Source organism: Nelumbo lutea, chromosome 1 (assembly GCF_056320005.1).
Source record: "Nelumbo lutea isolate HS-2025 chromosome 1, American lotus-T2T, whole genome shotgun sequence".
Classification (NCBI taxonomy): domain Eukaryota; kingdom Viridiplantae; phylum Streptophyta; class Magnoliopsida; order Proteales; family Nelumbonaceae; genus Nelumbo; species Nelumbo lutea.
This window is the reverse complement of record NC_142684.1, coordinates 51,982,140-52,004,847: the sequence shown is the minus strand read 5'-3', so window position 1 is coordinate 52,004,847 and position 22,708 is coordinate 51,982,140. Positions and strand designations below refer to the sequence as shown.

Here is a 22,708-nt window from a genome sequence, read left to right as displayed (position 1 = left end):
ATACTAATCTTACACAGGACAAGAGCATTGGACTATTGTGAAAAACATACTAAAGCACCTATAGAGAACTAAAGATAGTCTTATCTTCGGTGGTAGTTCACTACAAATGGTCGGGCATACTAATGTCGACATATAGCCTGACCTAGATGATAGAAAGTCTATACCAAGATACTTTAGGATCCTATGTAGTAAGAAAAATAGTCCACGACCAAGGCCAAGCACATGGTCATAAGTGATGCTACCTAATAAGTAGTATGGATGAAGAAATTTGTCCTAGAATTTGGAATTCTACCATATCACCCATTTCACTATTGTGTGATAACACTGTATCTATGGGGGATTATTGGTAACAGGGACATCCAGATTTAGAATGTAGCATCAGTGGAAAATGTGGTAGACCCATTGACTAAACCACTGGCACAGAACAGGTTTGAGAAACACATGGACAGTATGTGATTGAGGCTTGTACCTGATTGGACCTAAGTGCAAGTGGGAGATGTTAGATAGTGTATGCTTTTAGCTCCAATTATATTGATGTACAGATGCATTTATTGTAAATGAATAAAAGTACATTATTATTTCATGTTGATATTGGTATGTTTCTACGAAATTACCCCTTAAACTAGACACTTATGAGACTCATGTTAGTTTAGAATGTTCTCAGTCGTTGGATAGACTTGGTGAGTTTATCATACCAGGGCTGGCATTGATGTGCTGCCAAAGAAGTTGGGGCACCTTATCTCAGTTGCTAGGGTTACACCCAAAGCACATACAATGTGTGTTTGGTTGAAACACTGAGCCCAAACCATTTTCCAGCTATGCCCTGGACTGTGGAGATTGATAGGCAAAACTGGAAAGTTATACAAAACCCCTAAACTTGATTGTGGTACTATACTAGGTGTTGGATTGGACTGTCTTTGATGAGCCAATTAGTGAGATTTATTGAGGGTCAAAACCTTGGTATGTTGGGGTAGTCTGAGAATTCACTTAAGTGGGTGATCAAAGTGATAGGATCGGCCCCTATATCGGACAAAGTAAATGATAGGGTTAACACTCTATTTGATGGAAACCTAAACTGTCGGCAGTGGATTTCATCTGTGTTTGAGATTTGGTTTTGAAAAATATATTTATATGATATATATTATGTTTTATGAAAAATGTTTGCAAAATGTTTTAATTACCGGGATCCATCTGAGTAGAGAGTGTGGCATTGCACCTTGCAACCAGGGGAGAGGTCATTCCTTGCCAGGCAGTGTTTGATCATTATGGACCAAGATGTTAAGTGTAAGAAACTATTACAGGGCTGATTACCTGATAGTCTTTATCTTACTTAAGTCCATTATCCTTTGATCTTCATAGGATAGCTGAATTCAATGATCATTTAATTGTAAATGTTGGGCCCATTTTTAGCCCATAGTGATGTGCTCAGGGTTCACTACGTTTAGTAGTGAATTCGACCAGACCTTTTTGTAGAGGTTGGGCCAAAACCATGTGAACTTATGTGAGGTAATCATGGGGTATTAAAAACCTCCACCTTCGGACTTGGTTGCCTAACTCAAAGACTCTTGAATTTGCATAAACAATAAAAAATAATACAAACAAATAAAACATATTTTATTAGTAAAATATATTAAAAATAACAGTGCTTTAACCTCTCTTCTACTTTGATCTCTCCAAAAACTTCCCTTTGCATTTCAAATAAGTTGATTTTGAGATGTTAATAGAAAAGACGACATCAATCTTACGAACAAAACAAAATTTTGATATTCATCAAAAGCAAAATAAAAAAAAAACAAAATTTTGATTTTGCCACGAGATAAGGATATTGAAATATCCATTAATTGGAAAAAGCACAAAAATATCAATATGAAGATTGAGCCTAAACCACCCAACTTGGGCCCAACCCACACTTTAAATTTGATCCACTCGGGTTATGCTCGAGCTTGGGTTACTCAATCAGCCCAAAATAAAATTTGACATCAAAACTTAAAAAGTTTGTGCACATGTATGCATGTGTATGGTTTGCCAAAATAAATAAAAGTATATATATAACAAATATGAATATATATATAGATATAGATAGATAGATAGATAGATAGATATCAGACTGAATTCAGGTTTGAATAAGTCAAACTGGGCTTAGGTTGGTTTCAGGCTACCTAAAAGCTATCTCTGAACTTTTGGATTCAAATCCAAACCAAAGATCAAAATTCCAAAGCCAACCCATGTAAAATTGCAAATTGAATCAGTGTGGTTGAAATTGCGCCAACCCAAATTCCACCCTATCAATTTATATAATATATCCAAATTGTAGAAGGGTATTTCGAGAGGTCATCCAGTTGTTGGAAACTATATAAGAGGTTTAAGTAATTTATCCTAAAATTAATAAATTCTAACAAATAACAGCCATGTTTATTTATTGCACAGGTCCTGACAAGGGTTCAATTTGGACTGCATTCAAATAACACAAAATAATATTTGGGTTGAACTTGGATTGATTTGGTTATGCCCAATTGGAATTTAGTAATGTCATCACAAGGCTACTTTCACGGTTTACTTTAATTTTACACAATACAATAAAACCTGTGCAACACACGGGTCGCGACTAGTATAGGGCCTGGAGAAATAATTTCGATCCAATCTATTTGAATTTGATCCTTGGCCTGGCCCAAAGGAACTTGGGTTGGGTTATTAGGGGGCCATGTACACTTATCGGGCCTAGGCTTTTGAGTAAAAGATTTGTCCAACAACTGAAAGGTGAAGATTGATTGTTGTTGGGAAATCACAAAATTTATCCGTATGCCCTTTCTCACAAAAGAATATCTTCCTCTCAAAGCTCTCCCTAGTTTCTCCCGTCGCCCTAGCCCTGCTGAGAAATCAGAGAGATCGAGTTATTCGTAAAAGGGCTTCACTGTAAGGGGTCATCCCCCTTCGAGGTTCGTTTTTTATCTCTATCCTTTCGTTGATTCCTCTCTGTTTTCATCTCCATTACTGACAGACAGAGAACCCTAGAGAACTCATAAGAAATCTTATCTAGGGTTTCTGTATATAAGTTTTAGTATCTCAAAACACTCAAAATCTACTGTTTTGCATTTTTTGATTTCCTAATGTTTTTTGTAGATTGTGTTTCTATTTGACATATAAGATTGTTTCAAATTTGGGTTTTCTTAAAGGGGTCCTCTGTGGTTCTAGACTTCTAGCATCGAAGATTGGTTAATGGTGAAGGACGAGGTGGAGGGGGGATTGCTTTGGTTGAATTTGTGACGGATTTTTGAAGGTTTAGGGTTTTTCTTTTTCTGCGTAAGAAGCAGTTTTTGGATTAATGGCAGATCGCAGTGCTGCAGTTGCCCGACCCATATGGATGAAACAGGCAGAAGAAGCGAAGCTGAAGAATGAGGCTGAGAAAGCCGCGGCTGCGAAAGCTGCATTCGAGGCCACGTTTAAGGATGTCGAAAAAAAATCCGAGAAGGAGCAAGTTTCTTCGGATAGCGAGGCGGAAGAAGCGGAGGATTTGTCCAACAAACCCATTGGGCCGGTTGATCCTAGCAAGTGCATGGCTGCTGGTGCAGGGATTGCCGGGGGTGCAGCCTGTGCCCCTTCGTCTTTCGTGGTTGTTACAAAGGACTCTGATGGGCGGAAGGTTCCACATGGGGGTGCTCAGTTTAAGGTCAAGATCTCTCCTGGTGTTGGTGTTGGAGGAACAGATCAGGAAGGGATGGTGAAGGATCAAGGTGATGGGACTTACACGGTTACTTATGTTGTTCCAAAGAGAGGTAATTACATGGTGAACGTTGAATGCAATGGGAAACCCATCATGGGCAGTCCGTTTCCAGTGTTCTTCAGTGCTGGCACTACTGGAGGTGTACTGGGTTTGCCGCCGACCACTACATATCCTAATCTTGTTAACCAGACTATGCCCAACATGCCAAATTATGCAGGATCTGTTTCAGGGGCATTTCCAGGACTACTTGGAATGATTCCAGGCATTCTTCCTGGCCCCACTGGAGGGGCAATTTTGCCGGGAATTGGAACATCACTTGGGGAAGTTTGCCAGGAATACTTGAATGGAAGTTGTAGGAAAGCTGTTTGTAATCACAACCACCCAGATCGCAGCTTGTTGATGAGTGCATTGGCTCCAATAACAACCATGGGAACCTTAAGTCAAGTACCTATGGCACCTTCTGCTGCTGCAATGGCAGCTGCTCAGGCAATTGTTGCTGCACAGGCTGTTCAAGCCCATGCTGCTCAGGTGCAGGCACAAGCCCAATCCGCAAAAGATTCATCTGGTTTGCTCTTTCCCTTAATAACTCATATTTGTTTGCATTTTCTACTTTTATATATATATTTTTTTCATTTTTATTTATTATAATACTCAGTCTGGTCCAAACTCAGAAAAACAATAAAAAGGACATACCTTGTTGATGCATGCATGAGATCCAAACAAAGAGCTATGAGTACGCTAATTACATGCATCAATTGATAAAATTGTCATTAGAGGAGAACTGGTTAACCTGTCAGGTTAGACACCAAGCAAAACCAGTGTGCAGGAAGTTTATCTTGTTGTTAAACCATGTGAACTCTTAAGTAAACTATTTGATTCAAAAGCAGCCTTATTTTCACTGCTTATAAAAAGCAATCTTATTTTGACACTGTCACTCCGCATCTTCCAAATTTTGGAACTTATCTTCAGAAGCCATCATCTCTTTGGTGTTTGTTGTATAGATTGAATTAGCAATATTTCCTACTTCCTTTTTATTTAATAAGGATTCAGAGAGGGCTACATTTGGGTACTTTCTGGTCATAAAATACTTCTCTTAAAAGGTAAATACCTGTCATTTAGCACTATTTTTTAAGTTGCAATGTTCAAACCTCTTGTTGCTTTATTTCTTTTGTTTTTTTTAGTAACTAGATCAAAAGGTCTCCTTTAATATGATGGCTAGAGGGTACTGCAGATGCAACTATTGATGATGGAATTGGAGATAAAGAAGACTTAGGAATTAAACATGAGAATAAATAGGAAAGAAAAACTACTGCTGATAAAAAAAGGAAAGAAAAACTACTTCCATTATTGAACTTGCCTATCTGAGAGTGCTACATTGTTTAACCACTAGACTGTAGAGATAAATTCAGTGAGAGTCTGTATTGATTCTATCTTAAGTTGGTGGCAATATTTCTTGCTTTATTCAGCATGTAATGCTGATTTTACAAGCTTGGGTCATGCCTAACAATGAAATAAGAAAGTTTACTTTACCTGCAAATGTATATGCACCCAACTAGTGGTTTAAAAGGCGTGCTCCAGGTTCACCTAGGCGCTCAGTCTAGGCACATTTTAAGGTATATGCCTTGCCTAGGCCCTAGCGCAACAATTTCGAAAGGTGAGTGCCTGGTGCGCCTAGGCATGTACTTGGTGTGCCTTGTGCTTCAGCCCTGACATGCACCTTTTTTATTTTTTTGTGCCTTTTTTCTTTGAGAGCCCCCTATTTGCTAATGTTGTTCATTTATTCATCCTAATAAAATATATTCTTAAAAGACCATTTAAATTATAAAATCAATTTTTTGTGTAAGGGCTAACAATTTAAGATCCTAACGTGGATTTCTTTGGGCTTACCTCAAGGGGTTTGGTACAAAGGTGGCTTCTGGAAACATGAATGCAAGATATTTTACATCACATTAGCTATTTGAAGTAATACAATTGAAGAAAAAGAGAGATTCTGGGTTTTACATGCTTGAAAATGTTTTATATGTTTGATTTTATTTTTAAATTTTAATTTGAATACACTTTACATGTTATGTTTATGTATTTCAATTTTAGATAATAGGTTTTTAAAACTTATTTTAAAATTTAAGTTTATATTTTTTATTAATATTATGTTTAATATTTTTTATTTTTTTCTTAGTTTTTTGAATTTATTTGGCATTTTTTTTTGTATTTTTGCACCTTGCTTTGAAAAGGTTTGCACCTCCTGCACAAATTGCCCCTTGTGCTTTTAAAACACTATACCCAATATCTATAGATAGAGGAATGAAATGTTGGGAAAACTTGGTGATATTAGGGGTCTTTGGGAGGGTCCTTGGGAAGAACTTGGTCAATTTTATAAGATATACTCAAGAAACAAACAACCCTAGGCAGATAATTATCATAAGCATGAGGAAGTTCAACTAGTTTGTTAGCTGTTTTGAGCTTAAGGAATCTAGAACCCACCTGGCTACAAGGGAAATTTACTTGGTCCAATCTACAAAGTGGCCCTATTTGCTCTAGGATAGATATATAGATTCCTTTTTATTGTGGACTAGGACTCTAGGGGGAATATTGGAATGTTTTGTCATCTAGATCACTGCCTAGACTTGCCTTTGATCATTGGCCTATTTTACTAAAAGAAAAGAAGATCCAAAGGGGGAGGGCCAACACCTTTTAGGTTTGAAAATACATGACTTTGTCATCCAACACTTATCGAAAAAGTAGATGAGTGGTGGAGGGAGGGACAACCTACCATATAATGGAAAGGGATGAGGGACAACCTACCAACATGATGTAGGACCAGCTCAGTTCTAGTCCTTAGAGAATGTTGAATGGTCTTCTTGGATCAGAATTTTATGGCTGTTGATGGCTGTAATGGCTTCTTGAAGGAATAAGAGAGAAAATAGGGAGAGAAAGAAGAGAGAAAATACCCGGAATCACTCACAGGGTGCCTAAAATCACTCTAGCGCATGGGAATCAGTCACCATAGCTAGCATAAGCTGAAGAAAACTCAATAAACTTCATTGCCTTTTGTGTAAAACGTTCATACATATTTATAGACTCAACTCATAATAATCCTAGGAGTCAAACTGTTAGACTCATAATAGTCTTAGGAGTCAAACTGTTAGACTCAATAATCCCAGTAGGACTCAAATTAAGCTGTTATATCCTATTTCAATTCAAAGAAGACTTAATAACTCTAATCCTGCTTATGCAATGACTCTGAAATTTTAAACATAATCAAACTATAAATAGACAATCAAACCCTATTATTGGACCCTACAGAAAAATTGTAAAATGGCAAAAATACCCTTGGTGTTCAATTCAGTCCAAATCCCAAGTACCATCACTATGCCATATTAGGACCTGTTGTAAGGCCTTTCTTTCTAGAATAAGTCTTCAAGGGTGCTGATCGATTTCTATCACAACACTATGTGAAGTACAAGAGATAGTTTCCACAACATATTCCCATTTCACTTCCATGGGTAGCAATATGAACTTTTACTGGAATTGACATATTCCATAGTGAACTACTAGGACTATAAGGAGTACAATGGATAATATCATAACATAAGGGTGACAATATTGGAGATATGCGGAGTAACGGTATTATTGCCCGTGGGTGCGATCATACCAGCACTAATGCACCGGAACAATATTATTGCCCGCCTAACCTACATGATTACCACTTTGAGCTAGTTCAATATTCGTTTCAAACATGAAGTTAAATGCTAGTTTTTTTTTTGTGCTTATTTGGTTGATCTATTACACCCACTTACATTTTCTTTGAGTTTAAATTTTGCTTTAACTCATTCTATGATGAGGTTTTGAATGATAAGGTTTACTTGTCAACTTCAGAATGTATTCTTTTGTCTATAACCTTAGTTTCTTGGCTTTGTTTAATGATTTGGAACAAGATAATAATTTAAAAAGGTGGGTTTATGCTTTGTTTATCATTTAATAAAATATTTTTCTATATTTTGCGTATTTGACAATGTTTTATTTGATCAGATGCATACTTTACAATGTTTCCACCATGTCTATAATTTTTAAAATAATTTCATATAATATTTCTGACATTTCTGACATGTTTCCTATATTTGGATTTTGGACGACTGACATTTTCACTGACACTGACATTTTAAACCTTGTGTGCTGGGCTTTGTTTGTTGATGAAAGGGTTTTGTGTAACTGATGATAAATAAGGATGGAGAAAGCAATTAGGCAGCTTGCTGTCCAAGTAATGAACAAGAGATTAGAAAGAAATAAAAGAACTCTTGTTGATAGAGTAAAGAACAAAAAAGATAAATCATTTAGAAGAAGTAGGTGAGGGAAAGAAAAGAGAAAAATTCTTGGTAACAGCCAGAATTCACTAAAAACTAAACTTTATTTCATAAAATCAACTGTTATTGTTGCCAATCACAATGACTCTATTTATGGACTTACCGCAAGAACTTGGATGATCCTTTACAGACTCCAATTTGGACTAGAGAACTGACCCAAAACAACTTTTAATTGCTTTAGAACTCAGACAAACCCATAGACAACCCATAGGGACACTCAAATAAGGACTCTTCTTAACTCGTAAACAACTCTGGTAACACCTAACTAGTCCTACTAAGACTAACTTAGGGTTTGTTTGGTTCACAATTGGAATCGGAATTGAAATTCCTCAGAACTGGAACCAGAATAGTCTATACCCATAGTCTGTTTTGGTTCTGACAGTAATCAGAATGTGAATTGGAATAAGCTGGAATGAGATTTCATTCCCAATGGAGGGGGAGGGAACGGCCATTTTCTTAAATGGGGGAATGCCATTCCATGGTTTCCACCAGGAGTAGAAAGTAGAAATGGGATTCCGATTCCGCTCAACCAAACAATTGGAATTGGAATGGTCCATTCTGATTCTGATTGACTGATTCTAAACCCCTATTTCAGTGAACCAAACTGGCCATTAATGTAAAGAAACTAGAAAGTACTAACAAAGTAAATGATGATTTTACTACAAATAGTAGTTATGAGAATTGCTGCAACTAGTAAGTTGAAAATTGCCATAAATGGAAATTTTGATTTTACTAATAACACATGAACACTAAATTTGTAAAGTTGAAAAAAATACTCAAAAAATATCAATAGTCCAATTTCTGAACACCCAAAAATTCTGAAATCAGATAGTTATGGGGATTCTTAAGACACCTATAACTAGAAAATGAAGTTGCGGCAAATCTCTTCTGTTGAGCAGCACATTGATGCTTTAACAAATTTTGGGAAGTTCTTGGATATCTCTTTCCCATGCAGCAAAGAAGATGCATGTGTTTTGTTTCCAGTTAAGGTGTCAAAAGATCAGGAGGCTTGTTCTCTCTCAAAACCCCAGTTGAGTGAGGAGGAAGACCAAGAGACTATGTTCAACTCTGAATCGGATTGGTTTCTTGATAGTTTGGACCCCTTTGGTTGCAGGAAAGGCGAAAAAATTGGCAGATCTTTATGATGTTGTGGCATCCAAACCTCAAAGCAGAGGCGCCAATAGTACTTGGGGTAGGGGAAGGGGGCAAAGGTAGGAAGGTGGTGGTTTAATTCTTTTATTGGTGTGGCCGGTAGGTAAGGGACTGGTTTAGTCCAAAATCAATTTGGACGGATTGGATGGATCAACAAGACATATTGGATTGGACCAATCCAGTCCAAAATATTTATTAGATTGGATTGGACCTGGTCCATCTGTAATAAATTTATATTGGATTGGTTGGATTAAGCCAATATCAGGTCCATTGATATAAATTAAGAATATAGGTGTCAATGGACCGGGTTTGGGTTGAAACCAATCTAAATTAAAATGAATTTGAACAGATTGGACAGTCCGGACATTGAATTGGACTGGTTCAAAATGGTCCAAGATATTCATTGGATTGGATTGGACCTGGTCCATTTGTAATGGATTCACATTGGACTGGACTGAATTGGATCAAATCCAGTCTAATTGACACCCCTACTAGTAGGGTGGTCTACTAGCCTAGGGGTTGGCTCTTTTCTTTTTTGTTTTGTTTGGCCTAAGCATTTTGTGGGTGTTTTCTTTGTCCCCTGTGGGCTTTATTTAGTGGTCCCAGTGTTTGTTTGCTGGGTGTTCTCGTTGAAGCTCACCTTAGGTGGTTTGTTGGAAGGGCTTCTCTCTTGTACATCCTCCTTTTCTCTTCTCTTTTCTTTAATAATACCTTGCCTCTTCTCAAAAAAAAAAAAAAACTGGAATTAGTGTAGGAATTAAAATACTGATTTATTTCTTCATGGATACTTTCCTTGCTTCTATTGTCTTCATCATTTGAGGACCTCTCTTGGAGTGTGTCTCTCATGTCTTTCAGGTCAAAGTGGCTGTACTTCATGTCCCTTTATCAAAACACACCCATTTATTCTTTGGTGTCTTTAAATCCTTTTGGGTTCTCTGGTAATTTTGGGTTTAGGTGAAGGCTCAGGGACTTTGAGAACGAAGAAGTGGATTTTTCCTTACAGTCTTGATGTAGTGCTAAGGGCATGTTGTGCCTGAGATGTAATATGCAAGGCAAGGAGCATGACTTTTTCAAGCAAACTACATAATTTAAAAAAAATTAAAAAATGCATGCACTTGCAAAAAATGTAAAAGATCACAACAAATCTAGAAAATACTAGAAAGTATTAATTAAAAAATGAAAACTTTAATGTTAAATTAAATGTTTTAAAAAGCCTATTAGCTCAAATTAAAATATATAAACATAACATATAAAGCATATTCAATGTGAAAATCCAAAAATAAAATCAAAATATAGCATATAAACATATTCAAGCATGTCAAACTTTCAATTTCTTTATTTTCTCCCAATTGATGTTAAACATCTTTCATTCCCAATTTTATGAGCCACCTTTGTTCCAATACCCTTGAGGCGAGCCCAAACAAGTCCTTTTTAGGGTCTTAAATTCTTAATCTTAATGCAAGGTGCCAACTGGTTGGTTGGTAAGGCCTCTTGCTGATTGTAGCGGAGGCTTGGGATCGAGTTCTGTTTACACTAGGGTTGGGGGATGGCTATCCCTATTTTGTAGCCCAATGGAGCAAAAATCCCCGTTTTACATGCTTGAATGTTTTTATATGTTATGCTTAATTTTATTTTTACATTTTTACTTTTAATATTTATTATATGTTATGTTTATGCATTTTAATTTGATCTAATAAGATTTTTAAAACATTTAGTTTAAATTTAAGTATGCATTTTTTATCAAAATTATCTTTAATACATTTTTTGAACTTTTTGTAATTTTTAATTTTTTAACAATTTTTCTTTTTTTTTGAAAAATTTAAAAGTTGTGCCTCACTTAAAAAATGTACATCTCGCCTTGCACCTGAAAGGATGGGAGATCCATCATATGGATGGCCAAACCATGCATAGTGGTTGGGCGAAATTTCAAAAATTTTCTCTCCCATCTAGGAATCTTATTCCCATAATTTAGAAAAACTGCTTTTTCAAGGTTCATTCTTGAAACAAAACCAGACCATATCTGAAACCAAAACTAGGAAATAGGGATATACCTGATACGGAATAACAGTAACTCCCAATGTAGGTGTTCATGCCCAAAGAGTAACCAAAACCCACATCTATTGAAGATGACACAGCTTATGGTGAGGCAGGATCAACAGGGTGGTTTTTCAACAAGAAGCCTAATTCTTCAGTAAGAATCAGGCAAGGGGCTGGTGAGCACGACTTTAGATTGTTTCTTCTAGCAAGAAACAATATCAAGAACTATTTTTGATCAGATTTAAAAGAGATCAAACTGGGTAGGGGCGGCAAGAACTGGAGGAGAATTTTGCGGATTGCTGAGTGTATGAAACTGGTGAATTCGCCCCCTATTTATAGCCTTCTTTGGATCAACTTCGTAATCCACTTGGGAAAGATTTTCTTGCTCCAAATTTGATATTTGGATTTGGACTCTTAAATGGATTAAACATATCTTATCTCTTGCTAATCCTAATCAGCTTATAAACCAAATTCGCCCCAATTAATTAAGTCACTTAAGCCCTGTTCGAAATGGCTTTAGGCCCATTAAGTCATATAGCTCACTTTCCCTTTTATATGCTGACTAGTTTGTCTCTTTTTTTATGGCATGGGGCCCTATCATTGATCTCCACAAAAGCCATATGGGTTTAACCCAGCCTTTGTTACAAGGCCTGGCCGAATTCACTACTAAAGGTAGTGAACCCTTGAGTCCATCAACATGGTTTCTTAGCAGGCCCAACATTTACACTAAATGGTCCCTGGGTCTAGCCGCCTTATGAAGGCCCAAGGACTATGGACTTATGTGAGATTAACCCATCAGGTTTATTATTTCTAAATGGTCTTACACTTAACCTCTTAGCCCATAATGATCAAACATTGCCCGACAAGAGAGGACCTCTCCCTCGGCTGCAAGATATAGTGTTGCACTCTTTACTCACATGGATCATGGGAATTTGTAAATATTTTGTAAAACCATAATATATATATGTATATCTCTATATAATGCAAAAACATATCTCAACAATTTGAAATCAACTGCCAGCAGTTTAGGTTTTCATCAAAGAGAGTGCATTCCCCGATCATTCATTTTGTCCGACAAAGGGGCTGATCCTGTCACTATGCTCACCCACTTAGGTGAACTCTCGGATTTCCTCAACATACCCAAGTTTTGACCATTTCTAAGGATCTCACTGATTGGCATATCAAAGACAGTTCAATCCAACACCTAGTACAGTACCATAATTGAGTTTAGGATTCAGGTGTAACATTCCAATTTTGCCCATCTATTTCCATTGTCTAGGGTAATACTGAAATTTGGTCCGGTTCAGCGTTTCAAGAAAACCCACATTGCATGTGCCTCAGGTCTCACATTGACAGCTGAGACAAGCCACCCCAACCCACTTGGCGGCACATCAGTGTCAGCCTTGGCAGGATAAATCTCCCCAAATCTATCCAACAGCTGTGAAGATTCTAAACTAACACAAGTCTTATAAGTGTCCAGTTTAAGGGTATTACATAGAAACACACCAATATAAAATGAATCAAATATGTACTTTATTCATTTACAATAAATGTCATAATGTACATCAAGCTGATTGGAGCTAAGGGCATATACTGTCTAACAACACCTTGTGCCCTTAGCACAAAAAGTCCCTTGTGCTTTTTTCCGTGTCTTTTACTTTTATAACAGTGGATAAGTTGATGAACTTTTAGATGCACTACCTGTGGAAGGGACTTTAATATCTAAATTATTATGAAGATTTCCATGACTGGGCCTGTTCAGTAGCATAATTTTCATGGTTATGAAATAGTGATCATTAGATTGATGATGTTTTATGCCAGTCTTGTTCATTATGTGGACTAGGGAGTTCTCTTTATCTTAGGGTGTCTACCACCTACTCCTACTTGGTGCTTTTTAAATCTAATGTTTTATGCCAGTCTTATTCATTATGTGGACTAGGGAGTTCTCTTTATCTTAGGGTGTCTACCACCTACTCCTACTTGGTGCTTTTTAAATCTAATGTTTTATGCCAGTCTTGTTCATTATGTGGACTAGGGAGTTCTCTTTATCTTAGGGTGTCTACCACCTAGGCATCTCCTACTTGGTGCTTTTTTCGTAAAACCTCTGAAGCCTAGGGTAATTCCGTAGGCTCTATAGCAACCAACAATCATCTTTTACTAGTATGTATTATCATTTTTTTCCTAGTAGGTATGCATATATGTGGGATGGGAGGGGGTACTGATGTTCTGCTGCTTGCTAAATATCTACTCTGAAATTCTGAGTTCATGAGTTAATAGCATTGATCTTCTACAGTATCCAATTTTGCAAAGAGTTAGAATGTGAAAACAGAAATTAGAGGGGGCGCATGAGTTTGTATTCTGTCAATTGTACACAGTTTCTGTAAGTGCTAACATGACAAATGACAATGATTTTAATTGTTCAATTCGGGTATTTGCTGGTATCAGGTTGGTGGGGCTGGGGTCACCATTTTGTTCTCTAGATTTCTGGCTGCTTTCTAATTTGTTGGTTTTACTATAAACTATGTAATTTTTGGCTGGGCTGTCGTGGTAAAGGTGTTGAGCTTCTATAAGGCCAACTTGATGATTACTTTATCCATTCACTTTTTCTGATTACTACTTTACTAGTGTCTAATTTCTTGTTATTGTCTCCTTATGCCTTTAGTTATTGTTGTTGATTCTTCCAACAGTTCTAATATTCTATTTTCCATTTCTTAACAGGGTCACCTGACAAAGCAGGAAAGACTGATGCCCTGAAAAAAACACTTCAAGTTAGTAATCTCAGTCCACTTCTTACTGTGGATCAGCTGAAGCAGCTTTTTAGCTATTGTGGCACTGTTGTTGAGTGTAGCATCACTGATTCAAAGCACTTTGCTTACATAGAATATTCAAAGCCAGAAGAAGCAACTGCTGCTCTTGCATTAAACAATATGGATGTTGGGGGTCGCCCATTGAATGTTGAGATGGCAAAATCGCTTCCACCAAAACCAGCAATCTTAAATTCTCCATTGAATCCATCTTCTCTGCCAATGGTAATGCAGCAAGCAGTTGCCATGCAACAGATGCAGTTTCAACAAGCTCTCCTTATGCAACAAACAATAACTTCACAACAGGCTGCAAACCGAGCGGCAACGATGAAGTCTGCAACAGAGCTTGCATCAGCTAGAGCTGCAGAGATTAGTCGAAAGTTGAAAGCTGATGGGCTTGTAACTGAAGAGGACACGAAGAGAAAGTCCAGGTACTTGATGTGATTCCTTTAGACCATTTAAACATTACAGAAAACATAACCACAATCTGGAATATTTGATTGTTGGTGTCTCATGGTAGATAACATTGTAATAAATAAATACATCCCCATTTTTTTGATCAGCAAAATGAGTTCATTAATTAATGATTGAGAAAGATACATAGTTTTAGCTACACAAAGTCCAAAAACTCAACTGAAAAGAAGCTTGCCCACATTTGGTTTGCCAACCCCCTTTATTACTATCACAGGTTACAACATTGCCCAAAATAATGTGGATCTGTCAGATCCCTGTTTAACTAGGACATTGCCCAAGCAACACATCTCCTGTTCACAAACAGAAACTCTTCAAATTGGCTAGATGGATGATTTTAGCTGCTAGAATTGGAAAATTATTGTTTCACAAGAATTAATAGTTGGTTTTGGGACTTGGGTTGCTCTGGTGAATGGCTTCTGCTTATGAAGTCTTGAGGTAATAATTTCATTTGGTATTAGATGGATGATCAATGCATATGATCTACTACAGTTCTTACAGCCAAAACAAAGTTATTTCTGATTGTCCCTAAAACATCTATAGATGAGAAAATTAAGTTCATCTGATTGGCCTATAATCAATCCTCAAATTGAAATTTAATTGGATGTTTGGAGCTGATTTCCATTCATGTGCATTGAATGTTCCTCATAATGCTCAAATACAAGAGTTTGTCATTTTCGTGTTGATCCTTATGATTCCTTTTCATTTAATTCATTAATGCTTCTTTGGAAACAGTCATTCTTTCTTTTGTGTCAATTTTATTTTGAAAACTGATCTAACTATGAAAGAAAATTTCTGTTATATACTTATATTTAATAATAATATTGGAAGAGAACTTTTATTTTTTTTATCAATATATTGGAAGAGAACTTGCTTTACAATGGTATTAGCATAACTGATAATCTTCTTCAATTAACAGGTCACCTTCCATGTCTCGCCCAAAATCAAAGTCTAGATCAAGATCTCCCATCAAGTACCGGCATAGCCATAGGTCTCGCTCTCCCTCACCTCGAGCCCATCACTCAAGAAGTCGGAGATCCAGATCACCATATAGATCCCGACATCACACTGGTTATAGCAGCGAGTGGCGGTCACATAGAGATGTTAGGGATAGCGGCTACAGATCTGGAAAACGGGAAATGGAGAGATCCCATGATCGTTACTCTTCTGTTTCAAGGAGACATAGGAGTAGGAGTGTGAGTCCTCGCATAAGAAAATCATCTCGAGCTGGTTCTGCCTCACCAAAACACCATCAAGAAAGTTTAAGCCCTAGAATGAGGAAATCTTCTCGAGCCACTTCAAGATCTCCAAGGCGTAATCACAGAGGAAGTAGATTCTCTCCAAGGCACAACAATGACCACATTTCAAGCCAAAGAAGACGCTCGAGATCTAGATCTGCTGAAGAAGGTAAACTTCATGTAGATGATAGGAAAGATAGAAACAGATCTGATAAATTGAAGCTTGATGGCAGAAAGACTGACAGAACAGATGATGTTATCAAGGAACCAGATCTTGATTTAAAGGATTCAACAGAAATTAAAAAAGATAGGGCATCGAATGGTTTGGAACAAACTCATAAGAATTTGTTGTCTGAGGATGGGGCACTAAAAGAGGGAAGTAAGCATAGAAGGTCTAGACTGGATGACAAAGACTATGAGAAACCTGACCCCGAGAGTCAAGACCTTGTTGAGAATGATGTGGATTTAAGAGAAGATGAAAGGAATTCTCCTGTGCCAAAATTACAGAAAAGTCCAACATCTGTGGATGATAGGACCCATTCATGTAGCAAGGATATGAACAAATATGAAAAGTCCTCTTTAGAGCATACAAAAAATGAGAAGACCAGCACCGCCAGGAAGGAACGAGATTCTTCTGACAAAGACAGGAGTCGTTCTCGCACTGACATTTCCAGCAGGCATGGAAAATCAACCTCAGAACATAGAAGGCATGAAAAGGATTCAGTCAGAAGGGTGAGAGATTTTCTTGATGATGATTCCACATTCTCAAGGGAAGACAGGAAGGCCGTGGATTCTTCAAAGTCCAAGTACCACAAGAGTAGTTTGAAGCATCGAGAGGATAGTTCATCTAGAAGTACTAAAGATAGACATTCTCTTGATGATGATTCAACATATTCAAGGGAAGATAGGAGGGCCATGGATTATTCAACGTCCAAGTACCACAAGAGTAGTTCAAGGCATCGAGAAGATAGTTCCAGTAGAAGTACAAAAGATCGACACAGATCAGAGAGATTAAAGATGGAGGACAAGGAAGCCAAACCAGAAAAATCCACTGATGTCAGCAAGGTTATTATGTCTACTGATATTGATCCATCCAATCTGAAAGAGGGTAATATAGATTCCCCGAAGTTGAAATCTTACACATGTTCATCCCCCCATGAGGATCCAACTAATGGGGAACCAAAAGAGCTGAAGAATGCAGAACTAGAAGGAACTGAGGTTATTGCTGACAAAGAAGCTTATATCAATAATGATGTTGAGGGATTGGGGGAATTGACAGGCTTTGAAGTTGATGAGAAGCCTGATAAATATTCTGACAATCCTATGGAGTTGCAGGAAGAGGGAATGATTCCATGTTCTTTGGAGCAGGATACTTGGAAGAAAAACTCATCAGCTCTGGATGACGAACCTTCTTCTGATGCAGAAAATCTAGGCAAAGACAACCAGTCAATAGTGGAGAATGTATCTGGTAAAATCAAGCAACAGTATGACATCGAGGACTCAAAATGTATGAAATATGATGATTTTAAAACTTCACCTGGCTCCATGGAACAAGACTGTTACACTGAAGGATCAGTTGAGGCTTTGAAGACTGTGTACATGTCTGGGCCTAAGCCTGAGGAAAAAATGTCAGTGTTGCCAAATTATGAGAAATTGAAAGATACAAGGAAAAGGAGCAGGCATGAAACACCAGGAGAGTACAGAGAAATTTATGCAACTGGTTATGGTAAACAAGATAAAGTTAATAAAGATTTTTCTCTGCTGATAAGCCATAGCTATGAGAAGTCTGAGGGTGCAGAAGATCAAAATGGACCTAAAAGGTCATTTCCTGGGGATAGAGATATTGATAAAACTGGATTGAGTAAGGATCAAGATGACATTATTTATGGTTTAGCAGATATGAAGGAAGATGAAAAGGTTGCAGTTTCTCCACCATCTCACAGGAGTTTAGCTTCACCTGAGGGAGCTAAGAGTTATGGAATCCCCAGGACTATACAAACTAAATACCAGCATAAAAAATCTAAACCGGACCATGGATCTTTAGATTCAGGAATCTCTTCTTCAGGAGAGGATGAAGACTGGAATCATTAAATACTTGTGGTGGTGTGATGAAGTTCATTGGGATTGTGCTAGGAATTTTCCAAGTTTCAGTTCTGAAAGATAATTTCATGCTTCTAGCAGTGAAGACATGCTGTGGAAATTGAGCCATAAACTTTCTTTTGGTTCTCAGGATTTGCTCAGCCATTCAACTATCCATGAAAGACACTTGTATTTGTGTATTTTTTGCAGGTTCAGTGGGGAGACATTGGAGGAAGAGTTTCGGAGCAAATCTTGATCTTGTGAAAGTTTATTCAAGGAGTCAGCTTTTCCCCACATCCAGGATCTATCTGGCCAAGTCTGTAACAACCTTGTTTTACTGCTTAATGTATGGACTATTAATCTCGTCACTAGGTAGAGAACTTCTTGATCCAAGTGCTTATCTTAAAGGACAAAAATGTTGACTTGTCAGACTTCACCTCTTTTTTTGTTTATTTTTCTTGATCTTGTTCTTTTATTTCAAAGACATCAGAATGCTTTTCTAAAGTATTAGTGGCCTGGATCTTATCTAGATTAGGGATTTACATCTTGACCAATGCAGGGGCTTTCTGATGTTAATAGTTGCTGCATGAATGATATTCGGTGGAAAGATAATGGTGGTTGATGTCTTAGAAGGCGAACCTGAGCTATAGGTTTGTTTTCCAGAATGCTTGCGTGGTCACATTGCATGATAAGGCTTCTCTTCTTTCTATATTTGTTTTATTTCTTGTCTGTACTGGTTGGTTGAAGAGTGTCTTGCTTTGTGGTCATCCAATCTCTGAGATTTCTGGTTATAGGCTCCATGTTATTGTCTTTAATGGCTGGTGGTGCCTGTCATATCCAAAACCTGTGCAGGATTTACATGGTGGTTTTCTGTAGGAGCTTTGTCAGAGCAAGTTTGCAGAATTCATCTTCTCTATTTGTGATAGAGGTATGCAGACCTGTAGGGTTACAGACCTGTATGCTATAATGCTCTCCAACCAAATTGAAAACTTCCCCCTGGAGTCTTCACCTATACTTGCTTGAGATGGAAGTATTTCGTTTTAGCTTTTAGCATTCTCACTTTTTTTGTCTATGCCTATTACTTATGTCTTAAACCTTGGTCTTCCCTTACTCTTTTTTTCTTTTTTTCCTCTTTTCCTCTTTTCTTCCTTTTCCCTTTTCTTTTTTGCTTTTTCTCCCCTCCATTTTTCTTCGGCTTAGGTAAGATTCTGGTATGGTCGAATGAAGCCAGACACTGTTGGGCTGAACTTAGAACTACAACCTCATCATGTTAGCTTTGAGAAGAGTGGCCGTTATACTTTTAATCTATGGGAAATTGCGACTGGTGATTTTTAACAGGTAATTTTCTGTGAAATTTGTTATAGTTTGGTTGGGCTCTTCACTCTTATTAATTGATTATTTGGGTCAGAGTTATAGTCCTATTTCATAAACAGTAGCTGCTGCCTGCTGGTACTCTGGATCTCTATAAATTCTGGGTGCACCAAAGAGACTCATCTTTCCATCAGTAATTGCCACATGACTTGAAACTACCCCTAATTCCGAAAAGAAATAGGTCATTTGGAAGGTAGATGAACTTCATGAACTGTAACATATACTATTAAACGGTCTTAATTTTTAAGTGCATATACTGATATGCCATGCTGAGTTATTTATTGCTGTCTGTTTTCTGGACAAGATGACGGCCTCACATCTGCATGTAAATTTAGTTTTAAGGCATGGAACTCCTTCACACATCTAGGGTTTATCTCTTTATGGTGTAGAAAACTTGAGTAGGCGAAAGGGGATGTTTGCCAATATGCATTGTTTTAGAGAAAATATATGATATTGTATTAAACTGGAAAAAGCATTACAAGGCCCTGTTCAATGAAAAGTGCGCAGGGTTCAACCAATCCATCTTTTGTAATACTGATTACACTGTATACCTAGATACAAAAGATTACTAGTATAAAAAAAGAACTATAAGATGTATTCTTTTACTGCCTTTGTCCTGATGCGCGTTAGTATATTCTAACCCAGAAGCTCTTCAATAGTGTCTCATCTGTGCTAGTTTAAAAATTATCCTATTTCTCTGTCCATGTTGACCAAACCACTGCTGTGTTTATCGCTACTCCCCATGGGATTTTTCCTTTGTGGGACAAACCCTTCAAGTTCCAGCCCCATAATACTGCTTTCAAATCTTTGTGAAAGCATGATTTTACCTTGAACGGCCCCAGAGCGTTTGCCCATAACATCCTTGCAGGCTTTGCAATGAATGAATGAATACACATGTACTTTTTTTCATCATTTATTTTGTTCCATGCAATACATCTACACTCTTTTCGTTTTGTAAAACAAAAATAATTGCCATGCCAGAAAAAGCAAACGTTTTTGCTGATGTCACAGTTTGTTCTACAAAGCAAAGGCATGAATAGTTTGGCAAACACCCCTGAAGGGGGAAGACATTATTATTATTATTATTATATTTACTGTGTTTAAAATATCACAGTTTGTTTTACAAAGCAAAATCATGCATATTTTGGTGAACACCCCTGAAGTTGGAATGCTGCCCTTTTCCCATCATGATAACGCCATGGCTTAATATATTTTGTGTGTTCAAACTTGGTTCTTCGCATGATATATTATCTTAAATGGTTTCTTCTTCCTCTTCCTCTATCCTCCCCTTCTCTTGTTTTTTTTTTTTTTCTTTTATTTTCCTCTTCTTCCCAGCAACAAATTCATGATATTAGGATGAGCTGTGAATAGGGAGCTGAAGTCCTTGGGTTGAGCCCTCGTCTTATTACTTTCTGCTGGAAATGGATGCAAACGGATATTGTTCTTGTTCTTTGTTTTACTGCCTACTATCTTTGATCTTTCCAAGTGAAGGAAATAGGTGGTGAACCATTGAAATTTTGCATTGGCTTCTCACAGGGGGTTGAATTTATTGTGCATTGAATTGTGTTTGTCATGAGAAGCGGCTCGGATTCATTTATGTTTATGCCTTAAGAAATGAAATTGAATTTTCCATTCTGCAGGCTAAAACTATGGCTTAAGCTCGGCATAGACTTTGTAACCAAACAAATTAAGATCACAACCATTTTTTGATTGAGAAGGCCATCCTTTTATTATTATTAATATTTTTTTGATAATAACTTGGAAGGGGAGATACTTACATAATGCAATTTTATCATTTTTTTAATCTATATCACCCATTAACTCGCTTCACTCTCCACTCGTTAAATGACCCCCCCAAATGACTCCCACTCCTTTCATTCACGTTTGTAAGTCTCCTGATTTGAATTCAATTCAAGTCTTTCATTAAAAAATCAGCCCAGGTTACTAATATTAGAGGCTAAGGGTCCACTTGGTTTGCAGAAATAGGGGTCTGGAGTTGGAATCAGACCGGTCCATTCCAATTCCAACCGTTTGCTTGAATTGCAGGTCAAGGTTGCGTAGTGTCCCCAGACATTGTATTGGTGGGGGCTGCATGTATTAAGCTGCCCTGTTTGAATTTGATTTGATTCCTATTCCCATTACTATTCCGATCCCAATTCTGATTTTGATTCTGACTGAGTCATTTGGATCCTAACTTTAGCCCCTTTCTATACAATTCTACCCTAGAACCTGCGAAAGTAAAATGTGTCTTGACTTCTAACATTTTAAGTACAGAAAAATTATCGGAAAAAAGGAGGAGAAAACATATTTGAAGAAAGAAAAAAAATTGAAGAATAATTTAAACAAAAAATATACTGTGATTTATGTTTTTTGTTTCCTTTAGGTCCCTAAGTTTACTCTAGGAGGGGTGACCACAAATTTTTTAAATTAACCATTATTAAAGGGAGGTAGATTAAAATAGGTGATCCTGAATACATAACACAATTTCAGCATCTCTACCCAACCCAAAAAATACAAACGGTAAAAACATAGAGAAGAAAAGCCAAACGATTATCCCATTCGAAGAACAGGAAGCTGTTCATAGTCCTCTTTACAAACATGACAATGCCATTAGGAAGGTGTTGCATCGGAGTATAGGTATGGAAATTCTGCTGAGTAATCCTCTATTAACCAAGTTGATTAATTTCACACATGATATAGGTGATTTTCCATGGGGTAGCAACCTTCTCAAGAAGGCTATCAACCAAAACCTTGTTATCACTCTCCACTTTAACCACTGTAATGCCATGATTGAAACTTAGTTGCAAACCATCTCTAAGAGTCATCACCTCAGCAATAAACAAAGTCTCCTCAACAAAAGGCTCCAATGCTATTTCTTACAACTCCACCACAACTGCCTGGGTTACCAACTTACCATGACAAGCCCCATTACATTCATCATTGAGATTTATTTTATTTTCCTTATTTAAACATGCATATTTTGATTCTTTTACTATATCTTTTTAATTTTAATGTTTTGTAAGTCTATTCTAGTCGTTCACACTCCATATCAAGATTTAAAGTGTCGATGCATATTGGTTTTGGAATCCACTAATACTAAGTATAAAAAGTTGGATGTTTTCCTCTACCCAAAAATAAAAGAAAAGTCTTGGGTGTTTTCAACTATATTAAATATTAATAGGTGGTGTGACATCCCCTAGACAAATTACCTTACGAAAAGAAAAAAATAACAAGGAGGTTTTTTGTGTTCAGGCTGTGTTTGTTTGAGGTGTAAAATCAAACTGGGGTAAACTTTGCACCCCCGTTCGATTTTGTAGGCGTTTGGATAAAGTGTATATTTACACCATAAATCGGTGTAAAACTCCATTTTGAAATACCTTTACACCGATATTCGATATAAAAATACATTGAAATTATTGATGTAAAACTTATTCGTTTCTACCTTCTCTCTCTCTCACACACACACCTATAGGC

General features: G+C 37.2%; 1 protein-coding gene across 5 annotated transcripts; it reads left to right on the top strand.

Annotated features, from left to right (window-relative positions):
• Positions 1-2,673: 2,673 nt before the first annotated feature.
• On the top strand, positions 2,674-20,974 carry LOC148874629 (RNA recognition motif (RRM)-containing protein). Of its 5 annotated transcripts, none has more exons than XR_016105666.1 (8): positions 2,674-2,936; positions 3,174-4,286; positions 13,990-14,506; positions 15,466-18,235; positions 18,423-18,513; positions 18,716-18,791; positions 19,064-19,201; positions 20,570-20,974. XR_016105666.1 is itself a non-coding variant. In XM_088966382.1 (4 exons), exons 2-4 carry the CDS (start codon positions 3,323-3,325, stop codon positions 17,873-17,875), a joined length of 3,891 nt encoding a protein of 1,296 aa, XP_088822508.1. In that variant the 5' UTR covers positions 2,674-2,936; positions 3,174-3,322; the 3' UTR covers positions 17,876-18,367. The 5 variants fall into 5 exon arrangements, 3 of the variants coding, with proteins under 3 accessions (XP_088822508.1, XP_088822510.1, XP_088822509.1); XR_016105667.1 differs by having other exon boundaries at positions 2,805-2,936; positions 3,193-4,286; XM_088966382.1 differs by lacking the exons at positions 18,423-18,513; positions 18,716-18,791; positions 19,064-19,201; positions 20,570-20,974 and having other exon boundaries at positions 15,466-18,367.
• Positions 20,975-22,708: the final 1,734 nt, after the last annotated feature.

What these genes read in the sequence shown, in the direction of transcription:
- LOC148874629 (XM_088966382.1), top strand. Translation starts at nt 3,323, where the DNA reads ATGGCAGATCGCAGTGCTGCAGTTGCCCGACCCATATGGATGAAACAG. An exon ending in ATCCGCAAAAGATTCATCTG is followed by an intron (nt 4,287 to 13,989) that starts GTTTGCTCTTTC and finishes ATTTCTTAACAG; the next exon opens with GGTCACCTGACAAAGCAGGA. An exon ending in GACACGAAGAGAAAGTCCAG is followed by an intron (nt 14,507 to 15,465) that starts GTACTTGATGTG and finishes TTCAATTAACAG; the next exon opens with GTCACCTTCCATGTCTCGCC.